This window comes from Solenopsis invicta, chromosome 6, assembly GCF_016802725.1.
Source record: "Solenopsis invicta isolate M01_SB chromosome 6, UNIL_Sinv_3.0, whole genome shotgun sequence".
Taxonomy (NCBI): Eukaryota; Metazoa; Arthropoda; class Insecta; order Hymenoptera; family Formicidae; genus Solenopsis; species Solenopsis invicta.
In genome coordinates this window covers 20,505,981-20,523,670 of record NC_052669.1, presented here as the reverse complement: position 1 = coordinate 20,523,670, position 17,690 = coordinate 20,505,981, and the positions used below count along the sequence as shown (strand labels likewise).

General features: G+C 34.0%; 1 protein-coding gene across 2 annotated transcripts in view; it reads left to right on the top strand.

The window, feature by feature from the left end:
• The window catches only part of LOC105203776 (semaphorin-1A), a 285,332-nt gene that overhangs the window by 196,836 nt on the left and 70,806 nt on the right, over positions 1-17,690 (top strand). For both annotated transcript variants that reach the window (XM_026135268.2, XM_011172672.3), the window contains exon 5: positions 13,321-13,491. In XM_026135268.2, the coding sequence (XP_025991053.1) occupies positions 13,321-13,491 (171 nt within the window). The remainder of the gene's footprint in view (positions 1-13,320; positions 13,492-17,690) is intronic.

Here is a 17,690-nt window from a genome sequence, read left to right as displayed (position 1 = left end):
TTTATTTTTTGTCTTTATTTCTTTGTTTTATACAATAAATTTAATGGATATATATTTAATGTATATATTACTTTGCTCTTTTTTTAGTCGTATGAATAGATAATAAAATCTCATTTGTAATAATAAAATCTCATTTGTAATAATAAAATCTCATTTGTAATAATAAATTTTTATTATATACAATGACTTGGTTTATAGAATAGGCTAGAGAAAGCTAGTTTTCACCGCTCTTTCACCACTCAGAAATAAATTCAATTTTTCAACGGTAGAATAATAAATCACCCGCACTGTCACATTAATTACGAAAATTACGAAATGTTACGTGCAATTTAATTACAAATGCATAAATATATTTTATAAAAGACTGCTGTTTGTTTTACACAAATTTCAATAGGTACGGCTCTTCTATTAAATGAAATTAATAATCAATATTTAAAAATTCAGCATATCATTCAGCACATGTATATCAAACAATATTCATAATGTCGAGAGACATTATTTCTTTTATTATTAGATTTTTTGTTTTATGAAAATAATCAGAAATGAAATTGGAGCTAATTTAATTTGCGTATTTGTCGTTGCATGTTTCCTAATTTAGTGCAGCATTTTCGTATGAACGAAATGAATAACAATAATTATTAATTTCTTTGACTTTTATTAATATTAACGCGAGTATTCTCGGATAGCCAATCCAATTATGGATTTCTAGAAGAAAAACGCACGTTTGCTCGGGAAATGTAGCGCAGCTCTACTTCGCGTAGCAGTCACGAATTCGATTCCTTTCGTGAAATTGAAAAATCGGTCTGTTTTATCGGCCACTCGCGAGTAGAGATTAAATTAGAAAAAGGTAGTATCTTCTTCTGTTGGTGGATCGTATCCACGTTCTGTTGTTCGCGTGCACACTCAATTGCGTATGTGCATACTTTGGCTCATGCTGTTTCTACCGTATACGGTTTAACGTATTACACTGTACCACAATGCATGTTTGTATCTTGTATCGTATTCACGAATGGTACTAGAATTTTCTAAAAGCGCAGCACCTGAAAGGTATGAAGTACCTGAAAGCTAGACAGAATCTTAAATCAATTGAAATAACTCTGAGCTAAATAGAGAGAAGGATTACATTCTTATAGCTTATCTAAATCTTTTATTCTTTTTGTTAATCTATTAAATGTCGTACATCTTTTTACATTTTAAAAAATATTTTTTTAAATATAATAATTATAATGTAAATCTCAAATTAAATTTACCTAGGAATCTTGATTTTTTATATCAATCCCAATTTAGTTCTAGCACCAATATATAAATAAGTTTTATAGATCTTATATCTATAAAAAGTTGTATTTTGTTTTTAGAATTTTTGTAAAGCAAAATATATTATTGTTTACTATTCATACAAAAAAGATCTTTCTTTGCAATATTTGAATATTTAATTATCTTTTGATAATATTTCAATTTTATGCATTTTTTTTTTATAATTTACTAATTTAAATAGTCCATTCGCATTATAAATAGTTATGACTGCAATGTTACTTCCAGCAACATTGCTCGATATAATTCTGGTTCTGTAACTATTAGTCACATATGTAAGAATTATCTATATCCCCGATTACATATTGCAATTTATTAATACGTTTGAGAAAAAGTGTTCTATTAAATTGATTATTAGTTAGCTGATAAAATATCAGCTACTGATATAGTAATCAGTTTTATTGAAACGTTCAGTTTTTTTTTTCGAGATATACTTCAGATGTAATACAAATTAAATAATCATAAATTATTTATGAATACTAAAACGCAGAATAATCTGTGCCTTATCAGTATCAAAGTTCTCGATGCAAGTTACAGGCATATTTTACAGCATGATCATATTCTGCTGGTTAGTACCACAAATAATGTAGGTATATATAATGCGTAGTTCTAATAATGCAATTACTTTTTGAAATTCTTATATTACGAGTTTACAAAGAAGAGTTTATTAAAAATATGTGCATGCCTATTTCTTCCAATTATATATTTTAATTACTTATGAAGTTTAATTGATAGTAATATTAAAGTATTTATAATTAGCGCGCGTGTGTAATATTTTTTTAATATTAGAATATAATTATAGCTCAATTCAAAAATTTGATATTAAGAGATGCTCGGTTTAAATTTACTTTTATCAATTTATTATTAAATCTTACTGCGTCTCCTAATCTAAAATTGAACGAACAGAACACTATACTACTAACCGGTTTATGTGCAGCTAAACTTTATGTATTATAAGAACGTACATAAAAAACTTTTGTCAGGCGTCCCTCGTTTGTATGCCGAACGACGATATGTACAATCAGTTTGGACAAGTTAAAACGTTTCATATCGTTATTTTCGTGTGCCCAAGTTTGCTCCTGAAGTCTAGTCTTGCGTTAGAATTAGGAAAGTTTAATCGAAACTGTAGGGCGGAAACTTGTCGAACGCCGGAAAAACTTTCGCAGCAGGACGCGTGATGACCATAGCAAATTTAACCGTCGTCAGGTGGAAGGTTGTCATCCAACCAGCTGACGTCTCCGCCAGTTTGGGAACATTGAAAAAAAGGTGAATTGTTTTTCGGACCTCCTTGAGAAGAAAATCAATTCTCAAGGAGTGCCAGCAGCGTCGTCGCGCAAGAATGAGCCGTAACAGCACAAGTATAGAATAACACGTCCGATAAAATTGGCAGGTTGACTTGCTTCAATGTTTTCGCGAAGAAAATGTATTACCTGTGGTAGCTATGATTTAAAGAACATTTTCGATAATTTTGTATAGTGTATCCTACATGTGAAAAGGTGGAAAATGTGTCAGAAAATTTTAATTAAACTGACAGAGAATTTCGTTGATAAATCTAATAACATAAACAACGGAATTAAGCGCGCGGAAAAAGCGAATTGCTAGCGTGGTAACATTTTTATCTTTATTTAAATTATTTCATAAATGCAATTATTTTGAAAACATCAAAGGAAGATGTTAGAAGAATGCAACACTTGTATGTTGTTCAAAGGACGAGTGATAACGGTAATTTTGCAAAGCGACAAATGCGTATCGAACGAAATGATTGAAGAATGGAAAGACTGATTTTGCTGAAGTATCTTAAAATTTTGCTGAATCGGAAAATAATTTTGTTGGATCGTCAAAGTATGAAGAACGTTCAAGTATGATGAACAATGCTATAAAAAAAAGTTTTGACATTCTGGCCACCTGCATAATTATTTTGATGGTCTAACAGAATTATTTTTAAATCTGTATCCAGCTTTGAACCTTTAGATGCTTCAACAAAATTAATCTTTCCGTGTACATAAGCAGGCACACGCAAAGAAAAGACACTTATTGTATGCTTGCGATTATATATTGTACTTTTTTGTAAGTAGAAATTTCTCAGGTTCTTATACGAGTGTGTACGGTATTAATAACAACATTGTAAAACAAAGGGCAAATAATTTGCAAGCAGCGACCATCTATAATACAAAGGATTTACATTATAAAGTGCTCATAAAACTGTCTAATATTGGACCTTAATGAAAGCAATATAGAATACGTTGATACGATTTAATGAATTTTCTGCGTTATTTAATTGTGATAAAAGCGATTCTCGTAAAGCCGTTTTTACAATGAAACGCTTCTTATAATGAATAATGTTGTCTTTGCTTACATGCGATTTTTAGTTACATTCAGAAGCCGTAATTATATTTAGTTACACTTAAAATAATACATTTTTTAGTAAATATTTTTGTAGTAATTTTTGACAACAGTTTCGAAGAGTTCAAGATTGATGAAACACAATACATATACCGACGAAAATTTATTATAAGAACAGGAGAACGTAATAACACGAAAGGCTGCATATCTGGTCAGGTACAGAAATAGAAAAGTACAGCGCGACTCTTTGTCTTGCGCGGAATATCTCGAAGGTGCGGCGGTACAATAGTAAGAAAAGACCAAGAGTGTTCTGTTTCAACCGCGTTATTAGATTAAATACCAACTCGTGCAATATATACTCGCTACTGTGTGGCAAACGACAACCGCTCGCCGGTTAATCCGCGGGTTAAAGCAAAACCGTCTCCGCCGCCAGCACGGCGGAAAATTGAAAAGAGAGTCGGCTGACGCAGCTCGGCGTCCCAGTCCGCGAAATTACACTTGTCTGACTTCATTCTGCAGGCACACAATGGCAACGGAGGTAGCAGCGGTATGCGGGTTAATGGACAACGTTTAAAAATCCGTTATTGAAATTACCATTTGCGCATGGCGGCCATCAAGATATCTTTCGTGGACAGAGGATTGAATTAAAAACAAATTTAATATTATAGGAGGATATTGTTTTATTGTACTTAAACCGTATAATTGCTTTATTTTCTACAAGGCTCGCGTTAATATCGGGATTATTTAACAATTAATAATTTACTGTCTAAGAAAGAGAGAAAGGATAATGAAGGAGCAAGTTTCGAATGAACATCATTACTTTAAACCACTTTCTCGTAAAATTTTTACTCTAAAGAATGAGTCATTGTCTGATAATAGATCCCTGGTAGAAATGTATGCAATTTTCCTAGACACCCATCCAGTTATTGTCTATTACTGCATTCTCATTAGTCAACAATGTTGCGTAGGAAACGGACAAGAACTTGAGTTTTATTTAATGGCTGAAGTAGTTTTCTTGATAAACATATGCATAGACACCTGCCCAGTTATTGTCTATTATAAATATGGATAAGTTCTCAAGCTTGCTCTTTAAACAATTGAATAGTCTATTTATCATCTTGTTTTTGTTCAGTAAATGAATTTAAATGTTGCGCATCTCTTACGCGCAACAACTCCAGGCAGAGCGTTACATCTCGATTGGGATTCTCAGTGGTTTGACTTTCCTGTTATTAGACAGAAGTCAATAAAATTGTCTAGTAACTATTCAAAAAGTGCAATGAATGTAAAAAATAATTATCAATTTATCTAAATATTTTTAAGTTCTAATTAAAATTGTTCAGATCTTAAGTGATTTTATAAATTTCCATGTTACTTTTCTATAAAATAATTGTTGGTTGAATTTTCAAAATATTTGCTTGACTTATTGCCATCGTCTTAAATTTTCTTCATCCAATGGACGTGCACGTGTAGCAAACACACACATACACACACACACACGCACACACACACACACACGCACGCACACACACACACACACACACACACACACACACAAATGTACGTGATGTATATTAATTAAACTGATGGCAGCTGTTATTTGAATTTTAATCTATTGCGTAAAATTTGCATGCTAATGACGGTCTCAGCGAAGTTATAAATAAGGCGCAATATGTCGGAAAATGGCAATGGCGGTCAGCGGTGAGGACTCGCGAGCATTAGTGGTGTCTATAAATTCCAAACTTTGTAATGTAATTCAAACGGGACAAATGTAAGTTACTCCGACGTGGCGCGCGGAATGATGTATTATCGGGCGTCACGTGCTATATAATTTATTATTCGTTTCTTGTTATTCATTATTCAGCACATTTGTCTGCGTTTGCCTCGGATTATAATAGCAATATTAAACGATCGAGAACTAGCGACTGAATATGAGTTGATTCGTCAACGGTGCACTATCGATTTCCACATGTGTTTCTGCATTTTATTTGAAGAAGAAATCAATCCCAAATCAGTCAACAACTTGATTATATACTCGACGTTTTTAGAATGCCTTGTACGTGGAGAAATGAATCAGCAATCTCCAGTAAAAATTTCATGCATTTTTTAAATAGTTACTTAGATAGCTTCATTACTTCTGTCGAGTAATTGAAAACTAAAATCACTGAGAATTCCAATCAAGATGTAACGCTTTGCCTGCAGTTACTGCGCATAAAAGATGCGCAAATGAATTTATTTAATGAACGAAAACAAGATAAATGGACTATTGATTAACGGGTACGTCTAAATATTAGGTAATAACTTGGCAGATGTCTCTATTTTCATCCGGAAAACTGCTGCAGCCACTGAATAAAGCTCTATCAAGTTCTCGCTCATTTCCTACGCAATATTGTTACAATTAATAAAAATACAGTAATACCACAGTGTTAAAAATGTTATGAAATTCAACATGTTTTTAAGTTATACAGCAAATTTAATGTATCTATAACTGTAAAACATGTGCGTTTTTAACAACATTAAATTTACATTAAATGTTTTTAATGTACCTGCTTGAAATTTGCTTCCGTTACGTTACATTAAATTCTGCTGTCGATTTTTAACAGTGCAGACAATAACAAGATGGATATTTAGGAAAACTACATACATTTCTGCCAGGGAATATTGTAATTTGTTAACAAATTTCAACATATCGTTCAACTTTCTTTAAATATGACGTTATAAAATAAGAAGGAATATAAATTTCTGAATTTTTTAATATTAACTTTTCAATTCTAAATTTAATTGGATTTTTTTTCTTTCTGTCTCTCTTTCTCTTTCTAGGCATGCATATAACGAAAAGGGGAATGAGGTGGAAATAACTTTTACACGAGCAAACATGAACTTTTTGTTTTTGTACAACCGCACTCGGTCGTTATCAATGTGCCATTTTTCTCCAAGTTAAGGGGGCAAAGCAACTTGTTGGCGTGCCGCGAAAAAGTTTTTACGGAATGCCCGCGACTAATGCCTATAGCCGAATTTATTCGTAGCTTTGGCCGCGCGAAACAGACTGCAGTTGGAAACACGTATATTCCAATTACTGCGGAAGTACAAATGTTTCACGGCATCTCGCCATACCTCCTTGGCACAATACCCTTGAATTACCCCTCTATCTCGTTTCTTGGTATTTCGACTAAGGTGGATATTTAAGTTGTGCCTCGTTAAAAACTTTCGGGGTTACCTGACTGTAAATGTCTCTCGCGCAACTTAGGATGCTAGCGAAGAGAAATACTCTGGGATTTCGTTCGAGTAACAATGGAAAAAGTCTAGATATATACAGGGCCGAATTAACTCCCAAGCCTAATTTAGGCTATTGTCTAGGGGCGGCAAATTTAGAAGAACGGCATTTTGTAAAACGATTTTTTTTAAACTTATCTTGTAGTGGCTGACGCAATCAGCTAAAATCTTTTACAAAAAATAATATAAGAAGAAAGCAGAATTTGCAGAATATAAAATTTGATTAATTTAAATTATACTTGAGACTTGAATAAGGACAGCAAAGATTTAATAGAGATGTCTAGGGGTAGCATGAGTCTTAATCCGCCCCTGGATATATATATCAATGAATGAGCTTTAAGCTATAATTTTAAATTCATTTTTATAAACTAAATAAATTAGATATATCTCAAATAATCTTTAATATTCAATGTCTACATTATGTTCGTACCTATTTGAAGTGACAGATCTGACATGCTAAAATTTCCAATATGATTAACTCCATATTATCTCCATATAGATATCTCCAGCTTTTGCATGAACTTTCTTATTTGATTAAAAGAATGATTTTATTATTAGATAAACCCAAAGAGAGATAATCTGATTAATATCATGTATCTTCTTGTTGTGTCAACTTGAAATAATCCTGAATGGTAACTTTGACACAGACGAGTACTTGTCGCATCTTTTACATTGCTTCAAGATATCAATTTGTGAATAAAATAAGTCTTTAGAGATGTTTTTTCCAAAGACAGTTAAGGGATCTTGGTGCTTAATAATACATCAATTATTATATATTTTTTTCAGTTCTATGAATGGCGTGCTATATCTAATTTAAAACACATGTTTAAATTGAAGCTAGAAATAACATCTCAAACTAATTTGATAATGACAAGCGTCTTTATAAAACTATGAAGACCTAATTGCGAAAAATATCACCCCAATCAAGGTATTTTCGAATCTAGAACTCCTCATTCTGTGACGGATGTTACTTCAATTCGACTACCGGGGCATGTGGCAATATTTATCGCAATGACTAATATTACTTTAATAGTATTTCTTTTTTTAGGCAATGTGTATATATATATATAAATAAATATTAGATTAATACGTGAATAACACAAGAAATAAAAAAATGATATTATTTTGGTCGAAACGGATCTTGGTGCTTAATTATATTTCCAGATCCATTATTAAATGTGTTTTTGTTTAATTATAAATGGCGTGTCATATTGGATTAAAACGCAGGTTTAAACTGAAGCTAGAAATATCGCAAATTAATTTGTTAATGACAAGTATCTTAAAATTATGAAGATCTTAATATCATGTCAGTTAAAGTTTATATTAATTTGATATTAATTTGATTACCGGGACATGTGATGATCGCAATAATCGGTATTGATTTGAGAGAATGTCTTTTCTGGCGACATATATGTATACAATAATGAAGTATTTTAGATAGATATCTAAATAATACAAAAAATAATTAAGAAAATTATTATTTCGAAGCAGACCTTAATGCTTAACCCTTACACTATATTGGATTCGATATTTTGCCACTCGTCCATTTTTAATTGCGTATATCTCAGTATCTAATGCATAGAATTTAAACAATTTTTTTTCTAATTAATATACCAGAAGATTGAGAAGACTAAATAGGTGCGAAAATCGAGAAGTTAAATATATTCGAAATATTCGGAAGAGAAGGAGCAAACGACTTATAAATGCCAAACATTTTTCTAAATAGCTCGGGTGTACGACACCCAGTGTGTCAGCTGTGAGGGCTAATATTTCTATATCCATTATTAAATATATTTCTTTAGTTTCATAAACTGCGTTTTGTGGACAGTTAATAAAAGTACCTCTCCGAGGCAGAATCAGCATGATGTCAGGTATGATGTATACGCGTCAGCTACTTTAATTCATCGGATATCGCCTCGTGCGTTTTAATTAAAACTTCCCGGCTCGAAAAGAAACTTTGATCGATTGGCAAAAAGCGGATTACTTAATTCTGTAGAAAAACGAATATAAAGGAGACTCGTCCTGTCGGACGAATCCTTCCTTCCCGTTTATTCCCGGATAAGCACACTTCCCCGTTGGCGCGCGAGCGCCTCCCCTTTTCTCTCCTACGCCACTTTTGCCCGTCTGAAAGTTACACTGACAGGATCCAGTCAGAATATCCGAATCAAGTCCGCGAACAAAGGGAACAAAAAATCCATGGGAAGTTCTCGCGGCGCCACGTTGCGCCGCGACGCTCCACGCCGCGCCGCGCCGCGCCGCGCCGCGCGCCGGTATGATGTCCAAAGTCGAATTTATTCGCGGGTTAAAGCGTAAAATCGGCCACCACCGGCAGGCTCGAAACTGGCGGAATCGTATTACCCGATGAATATGCAGTACGATTTTGCGGTCAAAAGTTTTCACTCGGTTGTAACTCGCCGCGCTGTTTCTGCTTCCGCTCTCGTGCCTGTATAGTCCCATAATGGAACTGACGGCGACGGCGACGGGAGATTCGCAGAGACGTATTCTAATTAGGACAAAAAGCGGAATACATCACGCGACCGTTCCCTAAATCACATCCGTACCCGAAATACCGTTTGGCTTTCTTAATTGGTTCCTTTGCCGCCGTTTACCGAGCGCTACGCGCGAGAGATCATGTGGGATTCAGAAATTAATTAAGAATCGCATAGCGGACGGCGATTAATTTATGTTGCGAATTAATCGGTTCTCTTTAAAAAGCGACAGCGAAGTATTGGCCGCTCAATTTATCTTGATATTTCAAGGTGCGGTGGTATAGGAAAGGTTAATTGATGGATTTTCGATACTTGCAAGGACAGATTATGTACGTAAAGTATAATCAGACTAAAATGCAGTGGCAATCGAATACGCTATAGCGTTTTCTACCTTTCGAAATATCATTTCGAACGTTATGTCTGCTGAAATGCTTCTGTTCGAAATCATATTTCTCTCGCAATTCCGAACTAACGTTTTTTTTTCAGTCGGTTACATTCCATAAAATGTCAATACAATTAAATGCAATTCTGTTTTTAGAAAAAATTAAAAAAACGAAACTTTTAAAGTTTTAAAGCGAAAGTACAAAACAAAAATAATTTTGCAAGGCAACCGTTTTTTTTATTGTGAACTATTTTATACCGTTTTGTTTGAGTATTGATTGCCGCTATTGCAACGAATTTAGCAACGAATAAATAATTTTTGTTGAATTATTCAAGCTTAAAAAATATATTGAACGTTTTAGTGAATATATTAATATTTCTTAAAATTATTTTCTTTAAAAATTTTACTCCACAGTTTTTCCCGGGGAACTGTACATTTCAGAGTACTTTTTTAATAGCATTTTTTTACAGAATTAAATTTTAATATTAATAAACATTTCTCTTGTAATATTATATTGCAATAAATTTTAATATTGTTATTCTTTATCTTTCAAAATCTAGAAAAGAGGTTGAAAGGTGATGAGGGAGATGCTAAGTAAGGCTTTATCATATTTTATTTATATATTTCGTTATTTTCAGAATTTAACTGGCTAAATGGAATTAGATTTTAGGATTTTATCCATTCAAATAACGACAAGCGTTCGAAGATAATTTGCCTCTCCGGGACATAATTCGATTTCTCTATCGTGCTAAATGTACCCTCGTTACCCAATTTCCCGATCGAGCTATCGCTTCGAATTACGATCTAATTTGTTGTATTCGATAAAATCTATTGCCATCTATCGGCTCAAAAAAAAGTTATGAAAAATCATGCGCAATATGATGAAATTAAATTATCACGAAAATAAAATTGGACATTTAAAGCGAAATATTCTTTTTTTTTTACCAGAATGTATTTTGAGCATTCTCACGCTGAGAGAAATGCTTTTTGAAATCAAAGTTTAGTTATAAATAGTGATCAAATGAATTTTACAGTTATGATTACTAAATATATAATTGTTTTGATCCAACTATTTGTAGCCTTAACCAAACGATTATTTTTGTACAGCTAAATATAAAAATTTCTGTTAAAAATAATCAAGTTTTCGGTACCAGTAGCTACAAAATTCATTTCATTACTATTTAACTAAATTTTGATCGATCTCACCAAACGATTTCTCTCAGTGCATGAACATCGAAAATTCTTTAAACATCATCTACACTTACTCTTAAATGTTACTATCATATTAAAAAAAAATGAGTTTCTTAATAAACTTGTCAATCGCGATAAAAAAGAGTTCGACGCAAGTTTGAATTCTCGCCTGCGAGGAAAGAGCGTCGGCGGCAACGCGAGGGGAAATTCTTCGCGAGAAACACGCGGCTTAAATGTGCGCGTTTCATCGAGGCGTGACCAGCCGAAATTATCGAGAAAACTGGAATTTCCCGGTCGGCCATGAGACGTTGTAAAGATATAACGTAGCACGCTGGGGAAGGAGCTGAATATAGCCTGTTCAAGGATTTCTTCTTGGTAGTATGCAGCTGCAGCTCCTGTCGTAACCTACCTTCCCTACCTTCCAGCCTTACCTTCTCGTGCCGCTCCTCACCTTCTTGTTGTTTCGTACACTCCGTGTCTCTCAACGTTGCCTCGGGGCCACAAGGTGGTTGGCTTAAACAAGGAGACCGAGTCACGGCAAGCAACGTTTGACTTTTTTTTTTTTTCTTTCAACTGAACGAATAATATAATGTCGTATAATTAGAATTGCGGCTGACCTTTTCTCGCTGATTCTTTTCTCGAAATAATTCAATGCTCTATTTCCTCCTCTCGAGCTATTTTCTATTCCGCTCCGAGTCGCGCGTACTATCACTTTCCTCTTCCGCTGGACAATGACTTTAGTTTTTTTATAAACGTTATTCGTGTATTTCTATCATTTTTTTTTACTCATTAAAACGTGGAAAAAAATTAATAATTATTTATCTTACTTGATTAATTAAATCAAGTCCGTTTGTATTTATGGATCAATCAAAAGTGCAATCGTTCTATGCGTTCGTAAGAGACAAAGGAAATTTATGTTCCTTATTACAACAACTTATACAGTTTTAATGCAATAATAATCCATCAGTTGTTTTCAGTTTATTTTCTTATACATAAAAATCTGAAAGCAATACAAATTGCGATATTAATGCAATAATTAAATTTGAAATTAATTTGTCTCATTATCCGGATATTAATGAACTTTTCCTTAACGTCGATTGTGTGCATGCAGCGCATGAAATTAATCATTTATTGAATTAAATAAGTAATTGATATCTGACATGTATAATAAAGCGCTGAATACCGATAGTTCGGTAATTGTGCATTCATTATCTTCAAAATTTGCTCGCAATTTCATCTGCGAGCATACGCAAATTTTTACGTCTTCCAACATTTGCATTGCAGTCCAACTGTAAAAAAGTTCTTTACATTCAAATAAATATATTTCCTTGATTTATTGCAAATAGATATTGACTAGTATCAAATAATTTTTTTTTAAACTTGGGAAATATTTTTGTTTTTTTTTTTTAATTAAGAAAACGATGTTAAAATAAATATATTTATTTGAGCGTAAGAAAATTCTTTTACGGCGTGTAAAATCCAAAAATATCCGGTTATCTCAAGCTCTCCACCTCTTCGAATATAATCGCGGTTTATGTACGGAGCGTTTTTATTATTATTATGCACGATTCGTTTATTATTTGTCGCCGAGAAACGAAGGACGCGCAAGAGAGAAAATATGACTTTGGAAGGATGCAGCTCGATTTTGGGAAACGTAGCTCCCTCCGTTGGGCGGATTATTATTCGTCACTGTATAAGACTAATAACACAATATGTCACCCTTTCAGTCTGAATAATATTGCATACACCAATGACAAAGAGGCAAGTCCAGGTACGTCATCATTATTACACTCGCGGGAGTGTTGTCATCGGATTAAGACTCAACCGCCTCGCCGGCGCGGTTACTCACTTATTTCGTCGAGAGATCGCGAGAGAATTCACAAAGATTTAACGTCGCATTACATTTAATTCTCTAACACGTACGGCTCACGCGACATAAATTATCCTTTAAAGTCGACTTTAACGTTAAGACGACTTTACATTTTTCGCGGATCCGGCTCTAAATCTGCCGAACGGAGCGCGTAACTCGCAAAATTAATGCGATACGAGGGAATTATTAAAACGAGTCTCCGCCTGGCGCGAATGCACGTAGCGCGGCGCGGCGACGTGTTCTCCGAATCGATATATGTCTCCTTCTCTCCCATTGAAAGCGAGAGAATCGAGAGATCTCCGTTAAGTCTCAATTTTCATGCAGGCGTATTAATCTTTGGCTGACCTCTAATCGGCTTTTGCTATACAAACTCGCGCGCACTTTGCAAGTGTATATGTACGTGACGCGAAGTCGGCTGGGACTACCCAGGTAGTAAATGTTTGCTCGATCTTACACTGTTTCAGAGATTGCAATGGTCCAGCACCGAGGCGCATCGCGAGCTTTGCTACTTGAAGGGTCGCAGCGACGACGAGTGCCAGAACTACGTGCGAGTGTTCGGGAGGCAGGGCCCCGATCGCTTTCTCGTTTGCGGCACAAACGCCTACAAGCCGCTCTGCAGACAATTCACGATCAAGGTAAGCTCATAAGTCCCAAAGCACACAGGGTGACTCTTAATTGCACGCTCGAAACTTCAAGGAGTAAATCAAGCAGAGAGGTTTCAACAGAGAAACGCAATTCTATGCGCCTTTTGCATACATTGCAATTATTTCTCACAAGCGTTTATTTTTTAAATAAAAAATAGAAAATTGAATAATATAGTTTTTATTTTGAATAACTTTTAATCTTGTAAATCGCGTGTAACAATCAAGTGCGTTGCAACAGCAATTTTCAAAACACGAATAAAAACAGATCAACATTTTATTAAAAAAATAATGAAAAATTATTGAAGTTACAAATTTATAAAGTTAATTTTTTTATAAAATTTGTAAATTATTTTTATTTCATTTATTTATTTTTTTATTTAATAAAATATCATGTTTTTATTTTAACAAGTGCTACAAGGAGAAACGAATAGATCGATTTGTACGCGCACGATACAGTGCATTATCAAAAATTATCTAATACAAGAAAAGATATTCGTCAACTTTCAAACCTAGCTATCTTTATTTTTTTTTTTTTTTAATGACGTTTTAAGTGAAAAATATTTATAGTTTATTATTTCACGCTCAATCATTTCTTCTTGATTAAAGACTACCAATGAAAAACTGTCAAATATTTTTTGTATCATATTGACTATTTATTTCTTGTTGACAGCGAAAGCTTCGAGCATTTTCCTCTGTTTGTCACGGATTAAAAAGTGAAATAATCTATAGTACGATATAAAGAAATTGTTTTATAGTTTAACTGAAATATTGACATGCAATTAATGATCCCTATACTTTTCGACGTCGACACTCTTTCGCCTGTCGAGGTGGGTCGAGAAAAATACGAAGCGTATAACGTATCGTATGAAATCAAGCGATATTGCGAACGGATCGGTTAATGTGTGAGAAGAAACAAGCGATTGACTTCGACAGGTAATTTTCTCGGAGGGATTCGAAAACGTACCCCTGGAATTTAACCGCGCAATTGGTAAACCACATTTAACCTTCGTGTTTGTCGAATATATACGGGAATGAGACGCCCCAGGGTTACCGCAATGGCATCGTTATATCCGTAACGGTATTGCTAACATTTCCTGAAAGTTTCATGCAATTCCGGCGCATGGCTTTCAAATTACATAACGCTTTCGTCGTGCATACGTGCCGGACCCGCAACCTTTATATCGAGTTGCAAAACATCGTAACGCGCGGCGATAACTAATAGTTATATTTCGTGAAATGGTACTTCACTTCGCGTTGACCAGTCAAGTTCGAGAGACATGTAGATGCGAGGTGTATAGTTAAGTAATAACTACTAATGTTCGCAGTTTGTAACACGTTACTAAGAAAAGAGAGAGGAACGTATATTGAATGAGCAGAAATATATTTTGAAAATTAGTAATATCGCAAAACTTTTCATTTTTTAATGAACGCAATAAAAATTTTTTTTAACGTCACAGAGGTGAGATGTAAAATCAAAGAGAGAGCATCAAAAGGAAGCTCACATGTGTTACTTCCTGTATAATCAGTGCATCTATTTACCTAAATAAAAGGATCTTGTACATCAAGAGAGCAGAAATGATAATACAGTTGAAAAATTATCAAAAGTATAAAAGAGGAAAAACGCGGAAAACGCGCGGAAACTCTCTACTTTAATAATTTTCTCCCTTGTTCTCTCGAGTAGCTCAATTATTCGCTCTGGCATTTATGAAGTCTCTGGAATTTCTTTTTTATTCTAAGCTTACCCATTCCCCACGTCTTTGATTCATTAATGACTCGAAATTGCTTCCCAGCAAAATAAACAATTTGTACTAACATCCCCTCTAACAATCCGCAATAATATTTAAATCCGGAAACGTGTTGGCCATTTTAAAATACAGAAACGTTTTTTTTTTTAATATTGTTTTAGAACTTTTACTGTGTGCACTACGGCATTCTCTCTATTGAACAATAAAATTTGTTCTAGCAATACATTTCTCTCTCTCTCTCTCTCTCTCTCTCTCATTGATTTTTAGATTATTTTAAATTAATAACAGCAATCGATCTTAAGTGTAGATAATTTCGAAATTAGCTTTCTCGTCATATTCTATTTTAGTGCAAACCATCTTTATTTATTTATTATCATATTCGTAATAATTGTTTTCGTTAATTACACAAGTTGTAATAAAGGGCGCTTATCCGGCAACGTACATGGACGGCATTGCGTAACAGTGTACAATTCAGTGCTTTGCAACTGTGACACAAGTTGACACAATCGTACATAGCTAAAATGTTGTACGACTGTGTCGTTTTGTGTCACTCCCCACGTTGAACACATCAGAGTCATAACAACATAAGGACGTCATCATGGCTTTATTTGTCACTTATAAATATACATAAGACATCTTCATGATATCATCAAGTGACAAATTGCTTTATGATATTATGGTGACTTCTGCATTATGCCTAAGTTCATGGATGCTAACGTTGTATTTTTGGCAACAAAATGTAATGTTGAAATAAAAAAAAAAGTGAAATAGAAAAAGCTAAGCAACGATTCACCTACAAGTCCACCCTGTATAACATTGTGTCGCACAGTATATAACCGTATACGTATATATGTGTTCCGTTGCTGGAAAGCGTCCAAGGTTGTCAGAATTATATAGAATAGTATTGCGTTTGTATATATCATTTGTTTTACTCTTTTTTTTCTAATTGGATGTTCTCCTATAAATCGCAAATGATCGATATCATGCTGTCAACGTTGGTTCTCTTCTTAATTATTATTTTTTTCTTTTTTTTAATTGAAGATACTCAAACTTCCGAACGCGTTGGACATTTCTAATATTAGTTGAAGCAACAACTTGTTGAACAATTTTCATCGAGTACGCCAATTAGGGGCGATTCATAAAATTACTTCTTTCTCAGAATATAGTATAAGAATACTTTCCTTTTTTTATCACTCCATTTTTATTATCTTTTGATAAATTATAAATAACTTTTTTAATTCCTCTTTTTACGATCATTAAATTTTTTTTAAATAGAAAATGTTTTATTCCCAATCTTCTAGCATTAATCTCTTTCTTACTTCATACTTTTTTTTACATTTTATTACACACACACATTATATATATATATATATATATATATATATATATATATATATATTTTATTATTACATTCGCAAACACGATATTATTCAACTTAAAGAAAAAGTCAAGTCAAGAACTACTTATAACTTGGATAAATCATCAAATAGTCGTTTTTAATTAAATGTTGCTCCAACACAGAGTTTTTATGTAATTAATTAAGATTTAGGATTTTCTTGCGTTTGAGCCATTTCCTCCGGATTTATTTGATTTAGAAAGCAAAATAGTCAATTAGCGATTGTAATTAATTTGCGTGTAATGGAGAGTAATCGAAAGAGGAACATAATTAACATTGAGCTGCGCGGGCGGATGCTTTCGTAAAAGTGAAGTTACGGATCGAGCAAGTTCTCGGCACGCGTTCCGAAAGCGCGGCGGTACGAAAGCTTGTACATGTAGAGCGAACGCAGCAAGACGTCGCGGCGCCCGGCGTCTTAATAATGGCACGTCGTGGAAGCGCGTCGTCATGGCGGCGACCAAGGTGGGCGGTGGATAGTGCAAAAAGAAGAAAAAAAAGGAAGAAGTGGCGCGAGAGCGTGATTTATCTGCTCGTATATCTTTTTCCTCCTTTTCTCCTTTCCCTTTCTCACCTATCCCCTCCCCCTCCTTTCTCTCTTTCTGTCCCTCCCTTTCTTCCGATCTCAAACAGATGACGGGATTGCTGCAGGTGCATGGAGACCCAGTAACTGCCATCAAGGCGACGAGATAAGGCCATATCTTTGTTCGAATGCGTTCATCTATGGGTGAATCTGCGCTTAGTGCAAGCGAGTTATAAAGTAAATAAAAAAGGACGAGTTATTTAGTATGCTTATTGAACGAACATATAAAAAAAGGTCTTAATTCTAATTGTCAAGAGATGGTTAATTATTGAATATTAAATTTTTAAAGACTGTTATAACTTTTACACACGAAAATTTGTACGCGAAAAGATAATGATTTTGCTAAAGTATCTAAAAATTTAGCTGGATACGAATTTTGAAATAATTTTGTTAAACCATCAAAATTATTATGTAGGACGCTTAAACTGGTTGCTAGAATGTCTAAACTTTTTATTCATTGCGCTTGAAC